This window comes from Tamandua tetradactyla, chromosome 24 (genome assembly GCF_023851605.1).
Source record: "Tamandua tetradactyla isolate mTamTet1 chromosome 24, mTamTet1.pri, whole genome shotgun sequence".
NCBI lineage: Eukaryota > Metazoa > Chordata > Mammalia > Pilosa > Myrmecophagidae > Tamandua > Tamandua tetradactyla.
In genome coordinates this window covers 38,976,359-39,003,791 of record NC_135350.1, presented here as the reverse complement: position 1 = coordinate 39,003,791, position 27,433 = coordinate 38,976,359, and the positions used below count along the sequence as shown (strand labels likewise).

The 27,433-nt window shown below is 35.9% G+C and overlaps 1 protein-coding gene across 1 annotated transcript; it reads left to right on the top strand.

Moving 5' to 3' along the window:
• Positions 1-62: 62 nt before the first annotated feature.
• Positions 63-10,107, top strand: IBSP (integrin binding sialoprotein). Its single transcript, XM_077142405.1, has 7 exons — positions 63-139; positions 2,467-2,534; positions 2,628-2,678; positions 2,768-2,845; positions 6,520-6,585; positions 8,412-8,579; positions 9,122-10,107. The coding sequence occupies exons 2-7, from the start codon at positions 2,481-2,483 to the stop codon at positions 9,605-9,607; spliced, it is 903 nt and encodes a 300-aa protein (XP_076998520.1). The 5' UTR covers positions 63-139; positions 2,467-2,480; the 3' UTR covers positions 9,608-10,107.
• The last annotated feature ends 17,326 nt before the right edge of the window (positions 10,108-27,433 follow it).

The window sequence follows — 27,433 nt, the reverse complement described above, 5'->3', positions numbered from 1 at the left end:
TGGCTATTGGAAGGCAAAGAAGAGTTTATAGCCAGCAGGAGCAAGTGAATAAGTGAGTGAGAGAGCAGAGGAAATATTAAATCTGTGTCCTCTCACTCAAGCCTGTGAACCTGTCTCCTCATTTCAGGACTGCAAAGGGGTAAGATTTAATATGACAGCTTAATTATCTTAAAACCAAACACTTCACATTTCACATCTCTGGGCTTGGCTTTGAATTTTTTATTTAAATATTGATGCTATGCATTGTGTAGAATGGCTATGTAAATTAACACTTGCTTGTCATTAAACTAGTATCTCAGCTTTCAGATGCTTTCTAAAATGCTAAACTTTTAAATCTAAGCAAGTAAATAAAATTTTAATACCATGCAAATAAACTAGAAAATGATGCTTCTTAATTTCTATCTCTGTGCATGAAGCTAACTGTTTATTTCCCTAATCAGATGCCTTTAAGATGATCTGCCGGAAATATTATTTGTTTCACAAATCTGCCTAGATATAGGCAGATGTCTCCATAATAGTATACCTATAAATATACATTTATCTATAATATCTTTTCAATATGTTATAAATTAGATTCTAGAATGTTAACATCTGAGAGCTCAAAAATATATAGTACTTAAAAAATAACCAGTGTTGGTAGTTTATATCATATTTTTCCTGACAAAAACTTGTAATTAAACTCCAGAAACCACCCCTTAAGAATTTTTCAATTGTTGTCTGGGTCAGTACTGGTCACTATAGAGGTCTTTGTTTTTGATGAATCATGGAGTAAATACAATGATATTTATGTAAGCAGTCAATTGGGACCTATATAAATCACTCGGTTCTTTTTATATCATCCCTGCCATGTGTTCAACTTGTTCTTTTTATGGTTTGTTATAAGAAATTTATGTGATTAAAACTCTTTCTACAGTTCTACGCATTTAATAGCTTTTAACTCTTTAAGATATTGTGAACAGTCCAACTATTTTCATAAATCTATAAAGAAACCATCTTCCTGTTTGTTAATGGGCTCGGCCATTGGCTGCAAAGTTCGAAGCATTATAGAAAATGCCCAATAACGGTGAAAGCTTAAACAGAGGGGACCCCTTCAAGGCCAAAGCCTTTATACTCCCTTATGGCCATCAAGAATTTTACTACCACAGGCGAGAATTGCCTGGGAAAAGTGTGCAGGCACCACGATCAGAAGGCCTTCCCTGGCAAACCAATACTGTAAGACTGAGGACCCAAGAGAGCTTCTCCAGGTCTCCAGCTCTACTCTGTGACACATTTCTTTCAGTGTCAGACACTTACAAGGATGCAATACATCTTGGGTGATGATGAATAAATGCAAAATCCACCTGCAGGGTACATAAGACGTGGGTTTATATATTTTAAATATTACTTTTCAAAATGTATTTAATGGGAAATTACCATCACCATTATATATTGCTTTTAAAATGCTATGCAAGCTTTCACTAGATACAAGAAAGGACTCTCAAGTAAACATATAAGTAAATGCAAGTGTATGGATGCCATTAGACTTTTAGAGAGGCTTGTTAAAACTCTGTTAAAATAGAATTTTACTAAAAAGAATAAAAGTAAAATAGAATAGTATTTCGTTATGCTTTTATTTATGAGGACACTTTTTGCATGGCTGCAAATCCTAGGACAATTAGAAATTATTCCCACTTGGATAGTTGCCTCCTGATGCCTGGAGTCCAGCAGTGAAGGGAGTGGGGGAGGCGAGGGGAGGGTAGGAACAGGAAAAGAAAGAGGGTGGAGAAAACAGGAGAGAATATGGAATAGATACCATAAAAAAGCATTTTGAAAAATGCTTTCACCTCATTCCTTAGACATGGGTGCCATGAGTGCCACCTGCTGTGAGAACAGTATTTCACATATTATGGATAATTTCACAAAAACACAGATAACAGGAAGTCTAAGATAGCTATAAGAAAGTGACTCCTACTCTTCAGTACCCAAAGGAACTTTTGTTTCAAAACTACACGTAAGCTGGACACTGCTTGTAGGATAACTAGCACAAAAGCCATTGAATGTATTTGCTTTTGCTTTTCTAAAATTATGAATAAAACAAAAAAAGCATATAACTACACTAACAACTCATTTGCTCAACTGATACCCTTATGTCAATGAAATGGGGACTCCATCTTCCCCAAACCTGAAGTACTTGACGCATTCAAAGCCCCTTGCCGTGAAGGAACTCAAATGATTTTGCAATGACAGATCACAGCAAGTAGGTTAAAACAAAAATACAGAATCACCTTGACATTGCTTAAATAGATGGGTAAACTAAGTTTTATAATGCCACTTAAATGGAAGGAACAGCTTAAAACTAAAGTAGAAATTTTGTTTTAATTGATGAAAACCATAATTATACAGGAATTAAATGTATCATCTTTGAGTATGAGAAAAATATTACTCTTCGTTTTAATATTTTTAACATTACCACTTCCTTAATTCCAGAAGCAATCACCAAAATGAAGACTGCCTTAATTTTGCTTAGCCTTTTGGGAATGGTCTGTGCTTTCTCCGTAAGTTCTTTTTTAAAATCCTAATGTTATTTATATCTTTGTCTTTTTATACAAAAGAAAAGATATGTAATAATGGAATATTCTTTTAAACAGATGAAAAATTTACATCGGAGAGCCAAAGTAGAGGACTCTGAAGAAAATGGGGTAATTAATTTTGGCATACTTCATGGCATGACTTCACTTATTCTAGATTTGTTGTGCATTAAAAATAACTACATTTTTTTTTTATGCAGGTCTTTAAGTACAGGCCACGATATTACCTTTACAAGCATGCCTACTTTTATCCTCCTCTAAAACGATTTCCAGTTCAGGTAAGTATAGCCTTTACTTTTTCTTCTCAACCATTTACCATAACTTATTCCAATTTACAGGAAATCAAATTTAACTTCAGCCCACATAAATTCAACTACATTGAAATCTAGCCAGAAAGACTGCTTGCTACAAAAAGTTTGTTTTTAATATCAATAAAATCAAATTTATTTCTAAATTCTCTTTCAAAGCACACACACATACATACACACACAAAGTACAATCATTTATGCCCAGACTGGAATGGATTAATAAAGACAAAACCCCTTGGCACATTGAATTCAGATATTTTAGCTAACTCAATGACAAAATTAGCCAATTTTATCAGTTAATTGTCAGTGAAAGGTCACTAGTTGCCACTTTATAGTTAATCAATACTTTTCATACAGCTGTTTTACATTCTATAATTCTGAGTTCTTTAATTAGTGAGGGGAAGGTGAGGTTGGACTTGACAAACAGCAGAGACCATTTTAAAGAAAATCCTGATAAATAATGATGATTGCCAAAGATTTGTTTTTTAACTTTCCGCCTGTGTAGGTCACTAGAATTAAAAAGGAACAGACTTCAATATCAACCTATGAAGCATGGTCCATGAATAACAGAGGAAAAAGAGAAATTCATGAAGTGAACTAAAAAGCTTATGAGAAAAATATACCATCCCTTAAAAACTGTAAACACAAAAAGGAAGTCACTATTAAAAATAAAGAGTTTCAGCATTTTCTGGGTTACATGTGAAGAGAGCCTTTGAAAATGGGTTAACGTGGTGTTGATTTTAAATATACAACAAACCCGAACTGCACTATTTTTAGGACTGTATAGTTTGGGTTCAAGGTGCCAATTATGGACCTTTTTTGAGGTCCAGGTCTTGCAAGACATTAAACAGTGAGGATGCAGGAAAGATGCCTCAGCACGGTAGTTTACCATGTGTTGGGCTAACCGATCTCTAACTCATACGATGCTAGGAAATGATAATTGTAAAGTATTTCCAGCACTGTTCTAATTGTGGGGATGGTGTGTAGCTACAGAGACATGAGCATAAGTGATACAAGAATTGTGGGTTTTCAGAACTTTAATTCTTTGGTTTACCTCGGCCCATAAACAAATAGTGTTCATATAAAAGTTTGCTTTGCTTTCCTTCTTAAACTAAATGGAAATGACAACTTTAAGTTTCTGATGAGTTCTTCAGCTTTTCTGAAAGACCAGGTATTTAGAGGTTCTCTCATCTAGGAATCTTTACAGATAAATATGTGTAGGACAATTAAAATGCCCAAAGTGAAAAGATATTAGGACAGAAGTTTATGTTTCTCATTATTGATAGACCCAAAATACATAGATCTTTCAATAGATCTTTAGTATAAAAATTTGATACAACTTATACACAGATACATCTGCACATAGATCTACTTCAGCTCATGTAAAATTTATAAGTAGGATAATTTAAAAATAAAACCTAATAAAATATATTTCCCTGTGCAGAATATATTTCCCTATGCAATCTATGATCTATTCTTCTACTTTAATAAAGTTTAACTTTTTTATTTTCCATTCCTCTTTATTCTTTATCATTTTAAGTATTATTAAATTAGATATTTGGTACTCAATCTGTTGCCCAGGATTGTGTTAAGCTGTTAAGCTGGAAATTCATGTTTTATTTGGATGAATGTGCATTTATATACCATCATTTCCAAAACAGCACTTTTTCTGAAGGATGTTACCTTGGTTGTAAGCAATCTACCATAGCTTTTACCTAGCTATAGAAAAAAAAGAAAGTATACTTAAGCTTATTTAAGCAATTTTAATCTAGGAAATGGTTTCCTTATGGGTTCGCATTATATTTGATTAGTATATAAATTATTAGAAGGCAAGAATTGTATCATATTTCTTTTATTGACCTCATTTCAGCTATCATGTACTAGACACAGGGCAACTGCACTTATTTCCAAATGTATCTCTTGCTGCGAGCTATGACCCTCAGTAAAGTGGGGGAAAAATATTTTGGGGCTGAATGAATGGAGTAATAGTGTCAGAAGAAGTAATAATAAAACTATGCAAACATATAATATATTTAAGATATATATATAAATGTGAAGGACTTTTTGAAGAATCCATAAGACTTAAAGACAAATCGGTAATAAGAGATGAGTGAAAGAAGGGGAGAAATGAAAACAACAAGTTTTGAAGGAATTCATACAGTTTTTCAATTGTTCTTACTGCAGACTCTAATTGAAGAATGCTGTGGTTGGGTTGGCAGAAGGCTAGAGGTCAGGAAGCATTCAGAAAAACATCTCCATCTGTATAAATAGACTGCCCTCTATATTTAATTTCACTAACAAGTAAAAATAATTCAAATATATTATTCAGCTTTATTCACTCTCTGGGCCAGGGAAGGGACAAATACTAAGTTCACGTTGGTAGAAGAGCAGGTCATATTATTCTCTCTTCTACCCAAGCCTATTCTTGGCTCAAGGGGACAAGCATTCCCTTTCTTTGGGTGGCTGAGGTGGCCACCTGAAGACTGAGGCCCCCCAAAATAGTCCTGAGCAGGACTGGTACATGAGAATTTCCTCATGTCTGATCTCCAGGGCTAAGGTTAGAGGTCTTTCTGCAGCTGTATTTTCCGAAGACAGGCTCCTTAATTGGATCATCAGAATCAAACCTACAATTTGCAGGAAATGACAGAATCCTAACTTGGGTGTCCATTATCTACTTGGTGCCTTTAGGAGGTGGCTTCAGGGTGAAAAGAAGGAAAATTCAATTTGGGTTATTATTGGAAAAAAGATGAAGAATCTCCTCTATTGTCTTCAAGGCTCTGACAATAGATGTTTGGTTTACATTAACTTTTAAAAATGATAAAGCTCATTAACTTATAATTTTGCTTTTATGTGCAGAATCCTTTATTTAATGTATGCTCATTCAAGCTGAGTTCTGTTTTATAGATGCCTTGTGTTTTCATATCTGTCTTGCATTAGTATGAGACTTGCTGTAGGTAAATGAGTATATTTTTCTCTTATTTAGCTTTTACCTGACATATAAAATTAAGCTCAATTTAGGGATTAGCTTTAATTAGATTTAATGATACTAAACATTATATGGAAATTTAATATCCTTAAATCAAATTGTAATTTATATTCACAAAGAGAGCTTGCTATTTAAAAGAATCATCTGGTTATTCTTTGCATTTTATAATAAGCCTAATCATTTCATTTGTGTTTTACAAAGAAAATGAAAACAATGAGATCTGTTACTTAGCACAAGATCTGCCTTGAACTGATTTGGAGAAGGAACAAATCTTCTGAGCTTCAATTCCTTCTTTGCAAAATAAAGAAATTGGACTAGATAATCTTGTTGTTCTCTAAGAGTTAAACAATTCTGTGATTCAGTGCTCTGGTTTTCACCTATCAAAATGTTTCAACCTGTTGGCAGTGCTTTGGGAGCTGAACATGAGTGTCCCAAATCATATCTTGGTCATTGTAAACTGCCTCTTTCTGTCTAACCTTGTTTTATAGATGCCCAATATTCTCAGATCTGTCTTGCATTTGTATGAGATTTGCTGTAGGCAAATGAATCAATCAAGAGGGCAATATTAATTAGTTTGAGCAAATATTTGCAAGCTGGAAATTTTAATTGCTGCTTAAATATATATGTGTGTGTATATATATTTAATTATCTTTTTTAGAGCAATAGTGACTCTTCTGAAGAAAATGGAAATGGTGATAGTTCAGAAGAGGAAGAAGAAGAAGAGGTAAGGAAATTTCTGCCATCTTTTTCATAACAAGCCAGGCAGCACACAAAAAAAAAAAGGAATACTGTCCATAGTAGTTTGGACTCTGAAAAAGCATCGCCAGCTTGCAAACTTCCCACAGTCTTCTATTTTGGAAAAGTGGAATGTTATTTAAATTAGAATAAACAAAAACACTATTGCAGTTTGAGGTTAAAGTTACCTGCATATAGTACACAAAAGCTTACATGTTGTAATTTTAAGTGAAAGAAGTGTAAATTCTGATAACAAGCAAGAAAGTGTTATTTAAACTTAAGTGGCTAGAACATGTGTAGAAGAGTAAATAAAAATGCTAAACTCAGCACAATACTGATTTTGAGGACCAAACTTTTAAAAAAATCCAATTTACTAAGTGAGTAGTGTATGAAAATTGATATTGTACCTTTGATGGTGTTACTGTGATTGATCTGCCTTACTTGATTCACAAATGAGGGTTTTTCTTTTTAATGGGAATTGCATATGCCTTTATATCTAGTAACTAAAATTCATGTTCTTATAAAAATGCAAATATTTAAGTTGTATACAGCTCTTCCTAAATAGTTCTATAAATTAACTATAGTCAGGACCTAAAATTCTTCTATGTATCTTGGAAATTGTGTAACATTTTAATTATTTACACTTTTACTGAAGAAATGTATGTATATTCAATAGAATATATTGCTCTTTCTGGCTCTTTCTATAAATAATTAATATTTAATTATTTTAATAGTTAAATATTAATATATAAAAATTAATATATAAATATTGTATATATACATACAGAATATAGAGAGAATACATATATACTAAAATATACATATATATTCCTGATTTTGAATATTAACTGTGAAATACATTGGGGGATTAGTTCAATTAAAAATAATTACCTGGCAACATAAAGACAAAAGAGTGAAATATTAATTATTACAATAAATATTCATTGGAGGTATCCTAATTTTTAAAAACTTCTTCATGTGATAACATAACATAATACTAAGAATGTCTGATCTTGAAATGTTTAGTTTCTTCACAGTACAGAAACTTGATTATATGCTAAAAGCCTGAAACCTTCAGACTACTACTTACGGCACAGAACTGGATTAATTATTGGTAGATGGATTTTGAATTAAATACCTTCTTTTATGTAAACATACTTGAAATAAACAAAATATATTCACTTCCTTTTGGTAGTAAATAAGATATATATTCAATTTTTTAATAGAAGGGGTTTCTATAAAAAAATTCCTTTGTGAAAAAAAAATTTAGGTATTGTGTGAACAATTCATCAATCCTAAATACCATCAAAAACATTGCGGTACATTAGAGAGACCTTAGCTTTTTTAGTTAGAAAGATACAGATCCATTATTTACTATATGACCTTAAGCAAGTTATTTAGCTTTTCTGAGCTCCTTTCTCTTCAAAAAAAGGGAGCAGAAATTCCACCTTACAGGGCTGTTATAAGGAATAAATAAAATGTGTATAAAGTTTGCAGTTTATTTGTCAGCATACATAAGAATTAATTTACTACCATTTTGTAGTAGTCATTGATACTTTAAGAACCTAAGGAATGCATAGAAATAATTACACACATATTTTTGATTGATAAAATATAATTCAGAAAATACTATAGTCAGACAAATAAAATAAGATAACTTTTAGTCAGAGTCTTAGAAGTGAGAAATGCAAAATGGCATAAGGTGTAGCAGAATTGTCAACTTTGGGTGAATTGACCGAGGGAATCAATGCTTTTCCAATAATGTTTCACAACTCCAGCTAAAACAACATTTCTTGCAATAAATATTTTCATCAGGAGACGTCAAATGAAGAAGGAAACAATGAAGAGAACGAAAATTCTGATGAAAATGAAGAATCTGAGGCTGAGAACACTACACTTTCTACAGCAACTCCTGGATATGGAGATGAGAACACACCTGTAACCGGGGACATAGGTTTAGGTGCAATCCAATTTCCCAAGAAGGTAATCATTACTTCAAAATATTAATTTTAAAATATGTCTTTACTGAAATTATCTAGACACTATATGGTGTTTCTTATTTTCTTCATTCACTCATTGTACAAGCAAGAACAGATACAATTTTCCTGTTTACAAATAAGGAAAGTTCTTCCCATGTTATCACACTGACTTTTACATTATAACAGAACATGGAGGACAAGCATCTTAGGACTAATTTAAAGTTCTGGTAGAAATGTGATCAGTTCATACCATTGCATTTCAGGGAACAGGATTTCAAGATAAAATGAGTAGCAAATTATAGGAAGTATCTTCTACAAAGAAAGTTTATCAGGTACAATTTCCCTCATCAAAAGCCAATGATAGAGGTACTTATTCTGAATTTTTTAAGTCCCACCAATTCTTTTGTAAGTTGTTTTCATTCAAAATTACATCTAGAAGACATCTAGAAGGCTGTCAGTACAGAATACTGTGGTTGATGAAATTATAGTTTTAAGTTTTGAATTTTTCACACTTCAATTTGGATTCTCTCAACCTTATCCTTACAGGCTGCAAAGAAGGAAGAAAGTGATGAAGAAGAAGAAGAGGAAGAAAATGAAGAAAACGAAGTTGAAGTGGATGAAAATGAGCAAGACATAAATGGCACCAGCACCAACAGCACAGAAGTAGACAATGGTAATGGCAGCAGCGGTGGAGACAATGAAGAAGGTGAAACTGAAGACAATGCAGAGGGAACCACAACAGTCAACAGACAGGACAATGGTGGCTCTGAGACAACAACTTCACCAAATGATGGGTTTGAATCTACAACCCCACCACAGGAGATCTATGGGATCACCACCCTACCATACAGGAAAACCACTCTTGCATATGAGGAGTATGAACCAACAGGCAATGATGAATTCGAAAATGGATATGAAGTCTATGACAGTGAGAAGGGGGGACCTCGAGGGGACAATTACCGAGTCTATGAGGATGAGTACAGCTATAAAGGGTATGGCTATGATAATCACAATTACTACTACAACCACTGAAAGTCCAGCCTGGGATGAATTCATTCATTCTGGTGATTCGTGTGGCTACCATTTTCAAAGTTCAACTCAGGAAGGTGCACTAAAACAAATGTGCATATCATAACATGGAATGGTGCTACTGTTCCAAAGTGTTTCTCTGTAATTGCTTCTACTAGTAATGAGCTTCTTACTTCTTTTCCCTCGTATGTTATTGAAAGATCATTGCAAATCAGGGCCATTTATCAAGCAGTAAATCAATCCATAGGATCAAGGTCCGTTGAATGTCTTGAGGTTGTAGTTCTATAAACGGTATTGATTTGTTTGCACTATTGCTAATGCTAAAACACTCTGTGCAACAACTGCTTCTAAGAAAGGATTCATTGATATCAATGACACTGTATACAATAAATATGTAGTTCTTTAATTACACTACCTATCCAACACTGTATTTAATCAACATCCTCATGTACTTTTATGCATGTTATATATATTCTGTCTATGGATTATACTTCAAATAAAAATGCAACCCTCCAAATGTGTTATAATTAGGAGGGAAAAATGAGGGATTCTGAACAGAAAAGGAGGAAACAAATGGGTGGCAAGTCAGTTAGAGCATCAAAAGCTCATCCCACTATGGTTTGCAAGTCTCTTGGATAAATCAACTTAACTGGGATTTTGCCATGCATCTGGGCAGGGTCAGCCATATATATTAGAGGGATAAATGGCTCCTATTTAGGGTTGTTTTAGCAAACAGAAATACAGGATGCCTAGTTAAGTTTGCATTTCAAATAAACAGTGAATCTTCTTTTTTAGTATAAATGTGTTTGATGTAATAGTAGGATACTGTAAAATTATTTATAATAAAAAAGTATTCATTGTTTACCTTAAATTCAAATTTAACTGAGTGCCCTGTATTCTATCTGGTAATTTTGTTACTGCTTAATTTGATTCCAGATGGGTGTAGAAGGTGGGATGGGGTAGGAAAATTCTTAAACATACACACATGTATTGAGGGTTTATATACAAATCCTTAGCAGCATCTTACACCTTTAACCTGGAAGCAAATATACAAATGGAAATAAGGAAGGAAAGCTGGTAGTGGGAAGGAGTGAAAAGAACAAGAATTCATTCATCTTTTAATTCATTCACTTATAAAATGAATTGAGGGTCAACGAGGGAACCAGACAAGGTTTAAACATTGAGGATATGGAAAGAAAGAACCTTGTTTTCAAAGTGATTTTAGTTGGAAGTGTGTTATATGCATCAACTTATTGTCCTCTAACTTTTATTTTGAAAAAAATCAAGACCAGAAAAATGAAGAGTAGTTACATGTACAACCTCATTATGCTTTTCACCTCTATTCATCAGTGCTTAACATTTTGCCATGTTCGTGTTATCTCTTTCTATTTCCATATGTCTCTCTTCATATACATATAAGCTCTTTTCGCCAAATCGCTGAAGAGTAGGTTTTAGACATCATGACATCATGATGCTTCACCCCCAAATACTTCAGCATTTACTGTGAAAATAATAAATTCTCCTACATCGCTACAAAACCAAGAAATTTAACATAGGTGCGATAATATTTTCCAATATACAGTCCATATTCAAAATTTCCCAATTATCCTAATAACATCTTTATTAATGCATGTAATCCTAAAATAACAGAACTCTATGAGGTAGATATTATTATCCCCCATTTTATAGATGAAGGATAAAAGATAGAAGAGGCTTTGCAGCTTGTGCAAGGTCACAGGCATCAGAGCTGGGGTTTGAACAAAGACAGCCTGACTCTAGCATTTTTGATCTTTATCAATATGCTATATTCATTAGTGTATACACATCAGTTCTGGATGCCTGAGTCATGGATGGACCAGCAATCCCTAATGATGAGAACATTGTTGGAAAAAAGCATTGCCCTGGGCAGGCAATGGTGGCTCAGTGGCAGAGTGCTCACTTGCCATTCCAGAGACCCGGGTTCAATTGCCAGTGCCTGCCCATGTTTAAAAAAAAAAAAAAGCATTGCCCTATATCACCATTTTCTTAGAACCAGCCATGTTTCATGACTACAGCCTTGAAGAAAATTTTCAAAACAAGGATCTTCTCATAACTTGGGTATATCTTTCTATATAGGAAGCTTGATATTGGGGAAATTGCATGAGCTTTGGCGTTAATGGGCTTGAATAATGGTATTGAGAATAAATCAACTTACTTTTTTGATTTTTATTCCCTCATCTTCTACATGAGGATAATACTCATTGCGTTTCTCCCGGAGTCTGCTGCATACAAGGTGTTAAGGATAATCACACATCTCTCCTCTCCCCCTCCACTTCCCATCTTAACATTTAGGTACAACCAACTGTAACATAATTAACTGGCAACATGATGTTTTCAGATGAAGGCCAAGAGGTGGGCTGATGATTTAACACAGCTCCTGAGCACCCCTTCAGGTGCTCAGTTCTCTTAGGCAGATCACACAATACTTTCTGGGTTTTAGCTCCATCTCGAAATATTTTTCCTACTTAGGACCACATGTTAGAGTTGCAGCCTCCTAACTAGACAGCTCCCAGCCCCCTTGCTCTAATCCCTTTTGCCCACCAATAGCTCTATTTTCAGTATTTCTCTGATAGTATCCCTTAATGGCTCATCTGGAACAAAACTTGACACATGCTCAAATTCGTAGAAAAGAAGGAGGGATACTTTTATTATGTCGAGAAAAGATAATCCTTTCCCTCAGAATGAATCAAATGGCTGCTTGAATGGAGCGAAAAGAAAATGTGAAATAAGCTGTGCTTATATTAGGTGGGGTGAGAGTGGGGAATGAGATTGGACATTTATATTCTGCTACCCCTTGAAAATTCATTTGCAATTGTTCAAATGCAGAACCCAGTCATAGTTATGACAGAGCCCCTAGATGACCCTTTGATATCTGTTTTCCATCACCCCTTCTCTCAGAAAAATATAACCTTGTTTTTATAGCTAAGCATGTAACTACAGAATAAATTCTAATTTCCTCCACTTTCCTTGGAGATAGATATGACCATTTGATTTAAATTTTGTCCTTGCAAGCATGTGATGTTTATAATTTCTGGGTTCTGTCCCTTTACAGAAGATTATCCCCTACTTTCTCTCTTCTGTGGACTAAATTTCAACCATGGTGGTGAGCCATTTATGGGTGAAGGTAACAGTCTAAGGATGGCAAAGTGACAGATAGAAAAAGTCTGACTCCAAGGAGCACCACCCAACCCTGGAGCCCTTTCTCTCTGTACTTGTTTCCTACCTAAAACAGATAACCATATATGTTGTTGGCTTAACATCATGATTTTATTGGCCCACAGTTTCAGAAGCTAGAAGGCTTGCTTCCTCCTTGGGTTGGGTTATTCTGACTGGTTGACAATCTTTGGGATTCTCAGCTTTTCTGTCACATGGCAATGCACATGGCAGTGTCTTCTTCCTCTTCCAGGTTCCACTGACTTCCAGCTTCTGGCTGCTCCCCATGGCTTCCTCTGTGTTCCATTTCCTATGCTTTTAAGGACTTCACCATATTGAATTAAAGCCCACCTTCATTCAGTTTGAACACACCTTGGCTAATAATATCTTCAAAGATCCTAATTGTAAATGGTTTCACATGCACAGGGACCAGGGCCCGGGACCTGAATATGACTTTTGTGGGGGACATAATTCAATACCCAACAGTCTGGAAATTAAACTGTATTTTCCTTAAACCTCTATTATTATGGGTCTCTCTAATTCTCAACATGTGGTTCTCAGACCAGCAGCATCAGTATCACCTGAGAACTCATTAGAAATGTGAATTCTGGAGCTGCACTCAAGACCTACTCATGGATTGAATCACGACCCCCACAAAGATATGTTCAAATCCTAATTCCTAGTGCTGTGGATATGAATTCATACGTAAATAAGGATCTTTGAAGATGTTATCAGTTAAGATGAGGCCAAACTGAACCAGAATGGGCTTTAATCCAATATGACTGAAGTCCTTATAAGCAGAGGGAGTTTGGACACAGTAGTAGGAAACAGATGAAGAGAGAGATGGTCATGTCACCAAGACAGACACTGAACTGTGGATTGTCAGCAAACCATCACCAGAATGCTGCAGACTTCAAGAAAGCCTGGCCTGTAAAGACCTTGATTTCAGATTTTAGCCTCCAAAACTGGGACAATAAACTCCAGATGTCTAATTCAACCAGTTTATGATGGTTGTTATAGCAGCCCTGGCAGACAAAGACATCTATTGAATCAGAAACTCTGGGACGTGCACTTTAAAGTTTGAGAACCATATACTAATGTAATAGCTAATACCGATTATACACTTCCTGCCATTCTAACCGTTTTACGTATATTACCTCATTTAATTCTCATAATTACTGGAATTCTACCCTCTTTTACATATAAGGATATTGAGTCACAGAGACGTTTAGTAAGTTGTTACAACTGATACTTGGTGGAGAGGACACTTGCACACAGATGGTCTACTCCAGGATCCATACCTTATCATCCTCTCAGAGCTTTGTTTGAAAAGATCACCCTTTTAAGATAAATGAATTTAACTGGGAATCAGGGGAGGAAATTTTGCATAACAGCACATATAAAAATCTTAAACATGTTTTACTTTTTTGTCTTATGTAATAAATAAGATGTAATTTTGTATGGTCCACATCATGCTCAGTGGGTTCTAGAGACTACCTGTGAGTACTGAGACAGACTGTCAGGAAATAAGAAAAGTAACCTTTCACACTGTTGGCAAATAGGGCAGCAATAAAAAGATGGAATTTTTATCCCATCTTTTGACAAAAGACACAACTTTCTGTGTAGGTTTCTAGTTGGCAAACTTCATGAATTAGTGATATCTGGACAGGGAAAGAGGCCCCAGTGCTATGATGAACAATTAGTTAATAATGGAAAGAAATTCTCCAATTTATGTGAAGGGGATAAGGGCAGTAGAAGTCTCTGTGTTCCCTGGTCCTGATGCCATTTATTTAGCCTTTCTATCTCAGGCCATTTTACTTTCAACCTTTCAAGTCCCACCCCAATTTTCATCCTGTCCTTTGACAAGGGCTCACCCATTTAGCATCAAATTTAGGCTTGTGGATCCAGTTCTCACCTAGTGCAAACAAATGCTAACTGGGCCCTTGATATGATGTTCTGTCCAATCACTTTGGGGCTATGTCCTATTCTGGAATCCAAAGTCTAATGACCATTCTTACTATCTGTTAACATAACCTATCTAAATCTATTTATGATGCCTGCAAGTGGCTCTTCCAGTGACCCTGGACTACTCTCCTGTTAGGACCTGTGTCTGATCGCTACTATATTGGTTCTCCTTGATACTGCTGACTATCCATTTACCTATTGGTAATGTCCTGCTCAGACATTTCTTGCTTATATAGAAATCCTTGGCTAATTTATTCCATTAATGGTTGCATGTGCATGTGCACATGAATGGGGTAGAGATAAGGCACATAGATTAAGTATCTTAAAAGAACACTATTGCATATATACTGCTCCTTTGAATATATATATCTACACATTCTACTATAGAATTCTCACTTGTAAAAGAATCTATCATTATCCCCCTCTCTATGCAATCCAGAAGTCACCCGTAGACTCCCCATAATTTCCTGCATCTTAGCAGCCTGAGGCATTCTCTGGCTTCCACAGTATACTATCTTTGAATGTGAGACAATCCAAGAGTAAACCTTGACCAATGAGAAATGGTATCTGATGGGTAAATATATCAGCTACCTATCCTTTAAGGGGATGATTGAGGTGTGTTCTACAAAGTCTCTTACAGGGCCCTAGCAGGATTGAGCCCTTATTGCCCACAGTGCTAATCCACTCATTGACAACACACTTTATTAGTTTTCCTCCCTTCCTACCTCAATGGCCCACTCCTTCACCTGGGCTTCCTTGGAATCCCTTCCAATCAACGAGATGCACCCAAATCCTTCCTTCAATATCTGCTTTTTAGGAAGCCTAACCTTAGGCAGTATGCCATAATTAACACATTTTAAAGCTGAAATCAAGAGCTTTTCTTCTTCCTTGTTGTGTGTGTATGTGTGTGTGTGTGTGTGTGTGTGTGTGTGTGTGTGTGTTTGGTCCTCTAAGAAAAGATGCCATTGTCATCAGCAACATGGTTGCATATTCAAAGTGGAGATATCTACATTTTATTTATCCTTGCCACATTTGCCCATTTGTAGAAATGCACTGAATTCCTCCCTGGATCTTCAGGAGCACTTCATACCAGAAAAAGAAGTTAGACTGTTAAGCCTCAGATTCCCAAGTTATTTCCAAAACAAGGGCAAAATACTTAAAAACTTGAGGTGCATGTGGCTTGAATTTATGTCTTTTGTATGCATTTTAAGAGATTTTTGAAATCTGATTAAGACAAGATGGATGAAATTTTTCTTTGAGCTCTTTTTTTGTCATTATTGTTGCTTTACGGAAATGAAGCTAAAATCCTGGATGACACTTACTATTAATTTATCATAATGTCGCTGTGTAGCTTGCTGATGGCAGCACTATCAAGTTCTACTGAAAATAGATGAAAATAATCCAATAGGAGTCTTCCCATCCCAAAAGAAAAAATGTAATTGAACACCATGACCTCTACGGAGTGTTTCACACACAGAGGAAAAGTGAAGCCGGGCACCATAATCTTTCAGGGGGCACCTCATGTCAGCAGAGAAGGCAGCTGCATACCATAACCCCACAAGGTGCACTTCATATATGCAGTGTAAGACCACTTACTGGAACCACCAAAAATGGCCATCTGAGCTCTTACTTAATGCCGAACCAACTAGCCCTTATATCATCTGCCAATACTGAGACTCAAAAACTGTCTTTTTCTAATACGGGGCAGGGCCAGCAGGTTTTGAGTTTTGGTGTTTTCTCACTACGTTTTCCATCCCAGAGCCTTGCCTTCTTGTTTTGGTTTCCTGGGGCTGTCATAACAAAGCACCACAAACTGGGTGGATTAAAAACAGCAGAAATTTATTGTCTCACAGTTCTGGGGGCTGGTAGTTCAAAATCAAGGTGTTGGCAAGGCCCATGCTTCCTCTGAAATCTGTAGGGTTTTAGCAGTGGCTTACCAGCAATGTATGATATTTTCGGCTTGTGGCAGAAAATCTCTGCCTCCATTACATGGTTGTCTTGCTTCTTCATTAAAGGAGACCAGTCATACTGGACTAGGGTCCACCCTAATCCAGTTGGCCTCATTTTAACTAATAATATCTTCGAAGCTTCTATCTCCAAATAGAATCACATTCATGGACCAGGGATAAAGACTTGAATATATCTTTTAGGGGAGCACAATTGGATTCATAATACCACCCAAACCCTAGGCTCTGTTGAAAAGGATTTCTTTCTGGATAGTAGATCTTCAATTCATCAATCAGTCCTTTGTCTCAGAATCTCTCTCTTTCTTTTTTCTATTTTTCATTTTTAAGTTATTAAGCAGCCCATTCACAAGCTCATCTGATCCTAGGGCCTTTAGGATCCCTATTATAGCTCTTAGGTTGGGTTGTCAAACTTCCACATATTTAGCCAATAAGAAAACAACAAGCACACCTAAATTCAGTTTATTATTTACGCAGATGACAAAAGCAAGATCAGCATAGGGTCTAGTCTTTACATCTCTAGTCCCACAGGCTGATAGTGAACCAGAGGGACTAGATGACAGATGACATAGGTAGTAGGTCATTCTGCTGTTGAAGAACGAGGTCTAATCCATAGTCAAGAAGTTTTAAAGACTTACATAGAAGTCAACAGTTGTACTGTAAGGGGGTGGGGGTGAGGTGGAAAGTCACATCAGCTGAAACTGGGGAAACTATAGCCATCTCCCATATACTAGGGAAGAGATGGAGAAACTGCCCATTTTAGTTTCCTAGGCTGCTCAAGCAAATACCATGAAATGGGCCCAGATAAACCATGGGAATTTATGCACTCATGGTATAAGATCCAAATGAAGGTACAATAAAGTCCGAACGAAGGCACAATGCCTTCTTCCAGAAGACCATGGCATTCTGGGGCTGGTGTTCAGCAATTCTTGGTCCTTATCACGTAGCAGTGTCTCCTCATCTCTCCCTTCCTTCTGGGTTCTACTGATGCTTTCTATAACTTTCTCTTGACTATCTACATTTCACTCTGCAGTTAAAGGACTCCAGTAATAGATTAAGGGTCATCCTGATCAAGATGAGTCACACCTTAACTGAAGCATCAAAAGCTCTTACTTCAATGGGTTCACACCCCCAGGAATAGATTAAATTTAAGAACATGTTTTTTGAGGATAAATACAGCTTCAAGCTACCACTCTTCACTAGGCTCCTTATCTCTACTGGTTCCAGGAGGAATCTCAGACCACCTCACCAAGACCTGGTCAGACTGCAGTCAATACTTTCTTACGTGGTCTACATGGAGACAGGCAAGGTTGTTAAGGCACAACTACAGAACAATTCCCATATACATGTTACTAGTTACCAAGATTGGGGAGGTTTATGAGTGTCTTAGTCTTTTCTAATGGAGGTTGTCCACATAGGGGAGTTCAGATGAGCTAAGTAAGGTCTTAGGGCATGAAAGAGGGTCATATCTTCTTCATGACCCATGGTAGACATGCAGGCACTCACCAGGCAGTGATACACTAAGTGGTTTCTCAGCACAGGCCACACTGTCGGGGTTGGTTTAGGGTATGGTCTGGGGGTATTAGTGTGACCACAATATAGCTCCTTCTCAAAGACAACTCTTCTCCTTTTCTAGGTCAGCCTGGGTCCAGTCCCCTCATGACAAGTCCCTCTTACCTCCTTCACATGATGTCTCACCCAAGATCCTCACCAGCTGGCAGCCCAGGTGAACCACACTCGATTACACAGATTACCCCTCTTTTCAATTTATTATTGTGATATACATTCTACAGCCTGCTTCCTTCACAGTTGATACTATTGATTTTCTATCACCCTTTTTTCTCTCAACAAAACTTAAGACATGCAACACTAAAGCTTTGGCTTTCAAGATAATTCCTTCTGATGGGGGCTTCAAAAGTCATTTAGTGGTATGCATGGATAGTTCAATGGTACAGTTTAAGCCCGCCATATCCAAGACTGGGGTTTGAATCCCAGCCCATGTACAACCCCCACCCTCACTCCCCCCAAAAGGAGTTGAGGTGTAAAAAATAAATGTTGACTTTTCCTCATTTAGATTCCTTCTATAAAAATTCCTAATCTTTGTCTAGGCAAAGTGAAGCTCTCTGAAGGACCAGAAGAAATAAAGTGAGAAAGGCAGAAAAAAGTAAACAAGCTCTTTTGAAACGGAAACTCTAATGTAAAATAAGACACACAAAAAGGATCATCTCTAACTAAAAGGAAATAATGAAGCAATAATTAAGACCTTTTGTTTCTCCAAACAGAATGCAGTAAATAGCTTCTGCCCTGAGATCTTTACAATACTCAGTGGATTAGAAACTCATTAAATGCTCCTGTCGAGTGAAGAATAAAAGTTCCCATGCAGTTTACATTCTGTTCTTTCTGAGGAGGATTCATCCTTATAGTTGATAACTCCCGGGGGACGAGAAGATAAGACTTCTGCCAATGTGTACAGAACCTGCCTTATTTCTTTTTAAAGTTCTACCCTTAATATTTTAGTAAGGAGTCAGCAAACATTTTTGTAAATATTTTCTGTAAAGGAGCACATAGTACATATTTTTCACTTTGTACACCATTTGGTTTCTATCAGAGCTACTCTACTTCGTCATTGTAGTGAAAGCAGCACTAAACGATATGTAAACCAATGGACATGACTGTATTCCCATAAAATTTTAGTTACAAAAAACAAGTGGTGGGGCATTTTGGCATACAGACTATAGTTTGCTGTCCCCTGTTCTAAATGATTGTTCTAGATGATTGTACAAAGTCATAAATCATGAAGAACTGTTTATTTATAATTTTTAGCTATTGTTAATCACTTAGACTATTTAAAAAAACTATTGGTGAACTTATTATCTTTTTCTTTTGCCACATTAAATCTTGTTTCTTGTTTCAAACTCTATATTAATAAAAAAACTCAGTAAAATTTTGTGGTGTTTGATATAGCATCCTGTGGTTTATCACCCTTCTACAGTAACCCTCTGACAGTTCTTGGACTTAAAAACAGCAAGAAGTGTATTTATCTTTGATAAATAATATTCAAAGACAATTTTCTCACTAAATTGTCTCTTAAAAATCAAAGATAATCAGTTATGTATCACCACTTGGCCAGATGAAAGCTTGATTTTGATTCTACCTGTAGGGTAATTGTGTAAAACCAATAGCACAATGTAAATCATTACTCATTATGTAGAATGCATTATCAACAAATCCAGTAAGCCAAACATTTTGAGAGTAACTTTCAGTTAATGCGCAGTACCCGATGTGCTGTCAGAGACTGACTGGAGAACAATATATTCTCCAAAGTTGGTTGCAGTAATATCTCTTTTTCTACAAGCTCCTCTGCAATGTGCCATAGTCCCTTCCCGATGAAGGTGTGGAGCTTTATCTGCACCCCCATGATAACCACCGCAGTGAAAGTGACTCTGTAACAATTTCAAACTTAGCTCCAAACTGAACTGGAAACTTCTGCTTCCTACTCCTGAAGTCCTGACCCACCATGTAAGAAATCCAGACTATTCTGCCGGAGTGAGAGTTTATATGCACTGAGGCAGCAGACAGGGAAGCAAAGAAGCCAAATTGAAAGTGCAGCCCAGTCAACTCATCAGAGGACTCCTCTCTCAGCCCATCTCTGACCATGACCTGTGAAGAGCTAAAATAAAATGATAATGCACTGAAGATAAATAAGAAGACTCTTTAGATAAGCCCAAATTTGGTAAGAAAACAGTAATATATGTTCAATTCAATGAGCACTGGCTGGTAATGACCTCATATTTTCCTTTCTTAAGAAGAATACTTGGTTTTGCAAATCCAAACAGCAACCTCTGAAAAAGATTATTTTGAGCATGAGAGATATTTTCCCCTTGAGGTGGCACAACAAAGTTTTGCTGCTACTTACAGCAATGCTACTGTGTCCTGAAGGAAAGGGCTGGAATCATTATAATTACATTTTAACGACATCCTCTGAGTTACATTTTAAGGTGTAATAAGACATCCTTCTATTAAAAATAAGAGCAAATTATATTGACATATCTTCACTTTGCTAGTAATAGCTGAATGAGTAAATAAATAGCCCAGAAAAATGAACACAGCAAGCGTCACGCTGTTCTGTGACCCTCTGTGGCTCTGTATGTGGAAATCTGTACGCACTTCTGTTGAAATTTCCAAACACTGATAGAAAAAATAATAAAAATAGTTTTGGTGCAGACGAGAATGCAGGTTGTGAGTGACATGACATCTTTTTCTTGCTTAGGACACTGATGCTCACGAAAGGACACATTTGAAAAGCATTTTCTTCTGTAAAAACAGGACAAGACTTCCAAAGCACATCTATTTCAGGCTCTATTCTGGAGATCAACAGGAAATAAATACTTCCGTGAAATGGCTAAAGCTTTGACACATCTTCAAGGATCTTGAATATATAGATCAACAGGGCTCCTCCTTCCTACCCACAAACCTGTAAAGACTCCTCTACTGATTTAGGAGGAGAAATGCAGCGCATTTGTTGTGTACGTAAATTAGAAAATAGAGTCGTGTTAGTTAGAACATATGGAAATAGATATATAAAGAGAATAAGTTTACCTCTAACTGTCTAAGATGATGACAGAGAAATGTGCTACCAAATAATGTTAAGCATACTTGGGGACCTAGATCCCAGAAGAAAATACATTTTTCTTATAATGCTAAGTTGTTATCAAGGCCGTTGGTCCTAGAATCCAAGCACAGAGAAGATGGTTTGGAGAGTCATGGAAATAGAAGGAAAGCAAACGAGAATAAAAGTGAGACTCCCTGAGTGAGGGTCCAATAGCTGAAATTGATCATATAGGTTCCTAATTAGCTAATATTTTATATGGCTGGTCTCACTCAAGTGAGCAATAGGAAATTTAAAAAGCAACCACAAGATGAAACATGCCCATGGGCTAATTTCGTCTAAAATGTCTTTGAGGAACAACTTTACATGTCAGCCTGGCCCAGGAAAGTAAAGCTAAGGGCATGACTGATGGAGGTATTTGTTCTTGAATCATAAATTCAGAACCAGAAGAAAGTCCAAGTGTTCATTCTTTCCCCTTCCCTATTGTTGTTGTTTTCCAGTAAGATAGAGATATGGTGATAGGTAACTTTTTTATAGAATCCTGGTCTTTATTTTGGTGATTGGTTCCCTGTGTAATGTTAAAATGTTTATTGCAGAAGAACATTTAGAAAATTTATGTCAGTTTTCGAAGTTCAAGTCTAATCCATGGGGCAAGTTTCAAGAGGGCAGAAGTAATAAGATCTCTTCTTCCCAGAACTTTAGCAAGTGAGCCTTCTTTTATTTTTTTTCCAGTTTCTTCTCTGAAACCTTCCAGCCAGAATGAGCTTTCTCATGTTTTGTTCCTGTGAATTGTAGGTTCTAAATTTAAGACTCAAGTTCAATTTTTTTTGAGCTTTGAATTCATTTTAGCTTTGGGTTCATGTATATTTAGCTACTTCTAGTTACTCCTTGGTAGAACAAGCAAATAAGTCAGAATTTTCTCTTAAGATTCTATGAATTTTCTCTTCATAGAACATAGATTCCTCTAGCTAGGAATTTGACATTTCACATCACTTAAAAGAAGTAGAAATCTCTTTTACATACAATAAAATTCTTTTGAAAGGAAGAACCAAGGAAAGACACTTTTCAAAAGTATCTGCAGGTACATGGGTAGTTCAGTGGTAGAATGCTCGTCTTCCATGAGGGAGACCCGGCTTTGATTCCCGGATCATGCACCACCCCCCACAAAAAAATAAAATAAAATAAAAAAGTATCTGCAACTATTTATAAAATGATACCAACGAAAAAGCAGCAAACAGTTTCTAAAGCAGTCCCATATACTAGGCACATACCAGGTACCAACACTTTTACCTGCATCATTCAAGAATATATAGTTAGTATTGCACAATAGTGTAAAGGCTTGAAACACTGCATAAATTGCTGAAATTTGTTATAGAAGTTCCTGATCTATGCATTGCTCTGAGTAGCCAAAGTTAAAAGAGAGCATTTGTGCTATTCACATGCCTATTGTTTATATAGCTTTATATTTCTGTTCAGCTTTATGAGTTGACTGAACACTTTTGTCTGTTATCTTCCTTTCCTTTTATTCCATTTCCTTGTTAGTTTCTTTCCAAATCACCCAAATTATTTGCACTTTGCATCATGGATATTTATGATGTCTAGAGGAATAGGCCAGTGTGTTTCTTAAATTTCAACTCTATTATCTATTTCAACATTTCATTGTTTTTTTTCTCCCCTTGACAAATAAGTCATGGAAAAACAGATGGTAGGAAAATCAACAGAGGACAGAAAGGAGCTATAGAAGGCTGTCATTCAAATGTCAGATTATTATTTAATTATAGGAAGCATAGATGGGATGTGTAACTATTATTTATTCATCATTTAATCTTAAAACTAAGCACTGGATAAGTGCCTTGTAGACATTTGTTAAATGTAATGCTTACTTTGCTTTTGTGAAGCATCAGATGGCTTGATTTCAAATTCTGGCTTTTCTACTTGTTAGGTTGGTAACCTTGCGCAAATCACTTAACTACTTTGTGTCTCATCACGAAAATCTGGATGATAATAAAGTTCCTATGTCATAGAGTTGTTGTAAGGATTGCATGATTAATGCAATGCACTAAGAATAGCATTTGGATTATGGCAATCACTCAATATCGTACCATTTTCAGATGCAGAAACTGAGAATTGGAGAAATTCAATTTAGTTATTTAAGGCCACATAGCAAATAAGTGGTAGAACCAGGACTTGAACTCAGGTCTGTTTGACTCCACAGCTACTAGAGTTAATTGCCTCTACTGTCAATGACCACATTCAAATATTCTATAATCCATGGTTGAATGGTTTATAAATCAACAATGGCTTAGCCCAAGAGATCAAATTCTGGTCCTGGCAAGTGATTTAAAAACCAGCTCAGGAGTACATTTCTTAATAATCTTTTGACAAAGACTTTAAGGAACTGTAAACAGAACGTTGTTAGTAGAATATGAGAATCTGAAATTTTTGTCTGCTGCTGTCCCAAGAGGCACTTGCTCTATTAATGATCATAGTATAAATCTCTGTGTGCTGTGAAGTGTAACAACATAAAACACTGCTTATTGTGAGAGAAATTTACTGTATTTAAAAACCAAAACCAAAAGTAGCTTGAGGCAGTTACAGGATCTACAGATTTTAGAGCAAGCAAAAAGGATTCAGTTTGAACAAAAAAGCACACTTTTCTCTCAGTCAAAATTGTCTAAGGGCTGCTTTTATTTTATTTTTCTTGTTATGCTGTTTGCTTATTTTTTGTTTTTTATTTATTTACCATTTTCTGAGTTGGGAGAACTGGGGAGTTTATACTTAGATTCCTTTATATGTCATTTATAGTCTCTCAGGATTTTAATTGTAGATAGTTCTCCCCCCTTAGTATGGGTTAAATAATATTTACATCTTTTGTTGATGCTTTCTCCTGTAGTTCTAATGTAAACAAACCCTCCAGGTATTATGATAGAGATTTTAGACTGAATAGAACCTCTCCAACTATTGCAATCAAGATTTTGGTAGCCAGATTGGGCAAAAAAGGAAAGCAAGCAATTGCCTTAAAAAAGTTTATTCCTGTATGGGTGTGCAACTTGTTTCATTATGAAAGTCAATATCTTAAACTGACTATTTTATAAAATTTATTTCTAAACCCAAGCCCCTGATTTTACCCTTAAAACCAGCTCCTCTGCAGTATCCTTATATCAGTAAAAGGCAACTTAATTTCTTCCAGTTGCTCAGAGCAAAATGCTTGGTGTCATTCTTGACTCTTGGTTTTCACTCACAAACATCTGGCACATGAGCAAATCCAGTTGACTTTGCCTGCACAATATAATCAGAATATGACTACTTCTCACCATCCTTCTGCCACCATAGAGGATCCAAGCCCTCATCATCTTTTGCTCAGATTACTGCAAGAGCTTCTTAACAAGTCTCTCTGCCCTTTTCCTTCTTCAGTCCATTCTCATCATAGCATCCAGAGTGCTCCTATTAAAATGGAAGTTAGAACTTCTCATGCTTCTGCTCCGAACCTCCAAGGCCTTTCCTTTTCACTCAGTATAAAGTCAGATGCTTTGCTATGGCTTGCAAGGCCCAAAGCCACCTGCCATCTAATACTTTTCTAACTTCATTTCCTGATCTTCTCCCCCTTTCCAGTCCCTCCAGCCAAAATGGCAGGCTCCTGTCTCCTGGGCTCTGCTTTTCCTAGCCCTACTACCTAGAATTCTCTTCTCTCAGCTATTCATATGGCTACCTCTCCCCTTTTTTTTCAGGTGTTTACTAAAAAGCCATCTTCAAAATAAGGCCTTCTGCATACTCTTCACCGAAAATTTCAACCCAGTTTCCCTAGCCCCAACACTGGGTTTCTCCCATGCAATATGTTATCTTCTTGGCATTTATCACTATTTAACATAATATATTTTACTCATATATCTCGTTTATTTTCTGAATCTCCCACTGGATTATAAACTCCAGGAAGGCAGGATTTTTTGTCCGTTTTATTCACTGCTGTTTCCCCAAGGCAAATAGAAGGCACTTCAAAACTTTCTGTTAAATGTTGCTGAATTGCATTCAGGCAAAATTAAAATGATAAACTTTCTACCTAAAAGGATTGTTAAAAGATGTACCATTTATAAGCATGTTAGTTATTCAGTCTGTCCTGATTAATAGCTCTGAAATCAATTTCATTATCTGCCCGCATGATGTCCAAACTGAGGTATTTATATTTCTGTTTATTCCACTTGCTGGAAAATTTGATAGCAGCCTTCCACCACAAACACATTTTTAGATTAAAATTACTTTACCCCCTATGGTTATCTGTGGGCACTCGTGACAAATTGTTCGTTGGTGCTAAGTGAGCCAATGCTGATTGGCCATTGGGAGCACTAGCCAACTTTAAATTTCAGCAGAATGCCCACAGGGTGTCAATCCTGCAGAGGAATCCAGGTATTTGGAAGGTAAAAGATACCAGGTAATTTGGCTTTCTTGATGTTCTTGATAGTAAATAGCTTTATTACAGAGTTGTTTACATTTTCAAGATTTTTGCCACCCTGGTAGGATATTGCTTTTAAAAATGAAGGCAAAATGAAAAAGTATTCTAATCTGAGCACAACTGTAATGTTTAATGCTTTATAAAACTAGAAAAGTATGTTGCTGAGCTCTAGAAATAATCTAAAATTGGTGAATTAGAAGTAACTTGCCCTTTAATTTGACCATCATTATTATTAAAAGCCAAAATAGCTCAGATATTGTATTTTTAACCTCTCTTTAATCATAAACCAGAATAAGGAGAATTTTTATCATATCATACTTAAAACCTTACCTGTGTTGATCAGCATTAAACCATGTGATAAGTGACTCCTTGTATTGTCCTCATCAATAAGTGCTAGGAAGGCTAAATTATAGTTAGAATTATTGAATAGATCCTTCATTTTATATTAATTTAAAAGACTAACTTAGGATTTTAATATGTTTGATATTATATTTATTTCTCCAAATAAATAATAAATTTTTTATCTTGTAATGTTTAAAGACTACAAGAATATTTAGGTTATTCTCCCCAAGTGCTTTCCTTCCAAAGTGACCTCAAAGAGTGGTGTGAACCTTTTATTCTCTTGTTGATTCCTACTGGTTGGTGTGGCAGTGAGTGAGATTTCTAATGTTCATCAAAACCAACAGATTAGTAATTCAAGACTATTTTTTTCAATCTCATAACTACTTGAATTAAGTGTGCTCATTAGATACTGTTCATATATTTTCCAAAGCATAACTATGTACCTTAATCTAAAACTGCGTTTTAATCATCATTCATTTTGGTGAATCCAATATAAACTATTATTTACTTTTCAATCAACTACATGTGGATTTTTCTACAATTAGATAAAAGAGAAGACATTTACTAATGATACAGGGTCTTGTTTAAAAACACTGACTGGTTCTATAGCTACATTGTGTAGATTCTAATCGTAGTTCTGCCCCTTAATACCTGTAAATCCAGGGCAAGTTATTGGACCTTTCTGTGCCTATTTCCTACCTTTAAAATGAGAATAGTTATTTCACGTACCTCATAAGGTTGTTGTAAGGCACAAATAATTGAATATATAAACTTCTTAGAACTGGGTATTTTAATTGTTCAATATATGTTAGCTATTAATATGACTACTACATAAGTGTTTCACTCTCTAGCTCATGGATGGCTACTAATTCATACACTCCACTAATGAATATGAGGGCATAGCTTGGTGCATTAGCCTGGTCGCTGACAAGATTTCATTCGCCACAGTGGAGCCTCCCATCCTCGCAGACTCATTTAAAGAGTCTGTTATGAACTGCTGCATTAACTTAATGCCTTTATGGGTTATACTAATAATTTAATTAAGCAATCACTTTTTAAAGACAAAGAGGGAAAAAGTTAGCACTGTCAATTGGTCAACCAAACATGCGCCTATAAAATCCATTTCTATCAACTGGCTTCATTTTAATGATATTGAACAATTTTCATTTTCACATCAGAATAGCTAGACAGATGAGAGCTCTTGGATTAAAGCCTCTGCACTTGATACAAATGAATTATATATAGTTTTTTATCCTTTTCTTTTTTTTCTTACAAAAGGAAGTGGACTGCTATTGGGAAATATGTTTTGA

Excerpts from the sequence above, each read along its gene's own strand:
- IBSP (XM_077142405.1), top strand. The coding sequence starts at position 2,481 with ATGAAGACTGCCTTAATTTTGCTTAGCCTTTTGGGAATGGTCTGTGCT. Across the intron at positions 2,535-2,627 it reads GAATGGTCTGTGCTTTCTCC|ATGAAAAATTTACATCGGAG; the intron begins GTAAGTTCTTTT and ends TCTTTTAAACAG. Across the intron at positions 2,679-2,767 it reads AGGACTCTGAAGAAAATGGG|GTCTTTAAGTACAGGCCACG; the intron begins GTAATTAATTTT and ends TTTTTTATGCAG.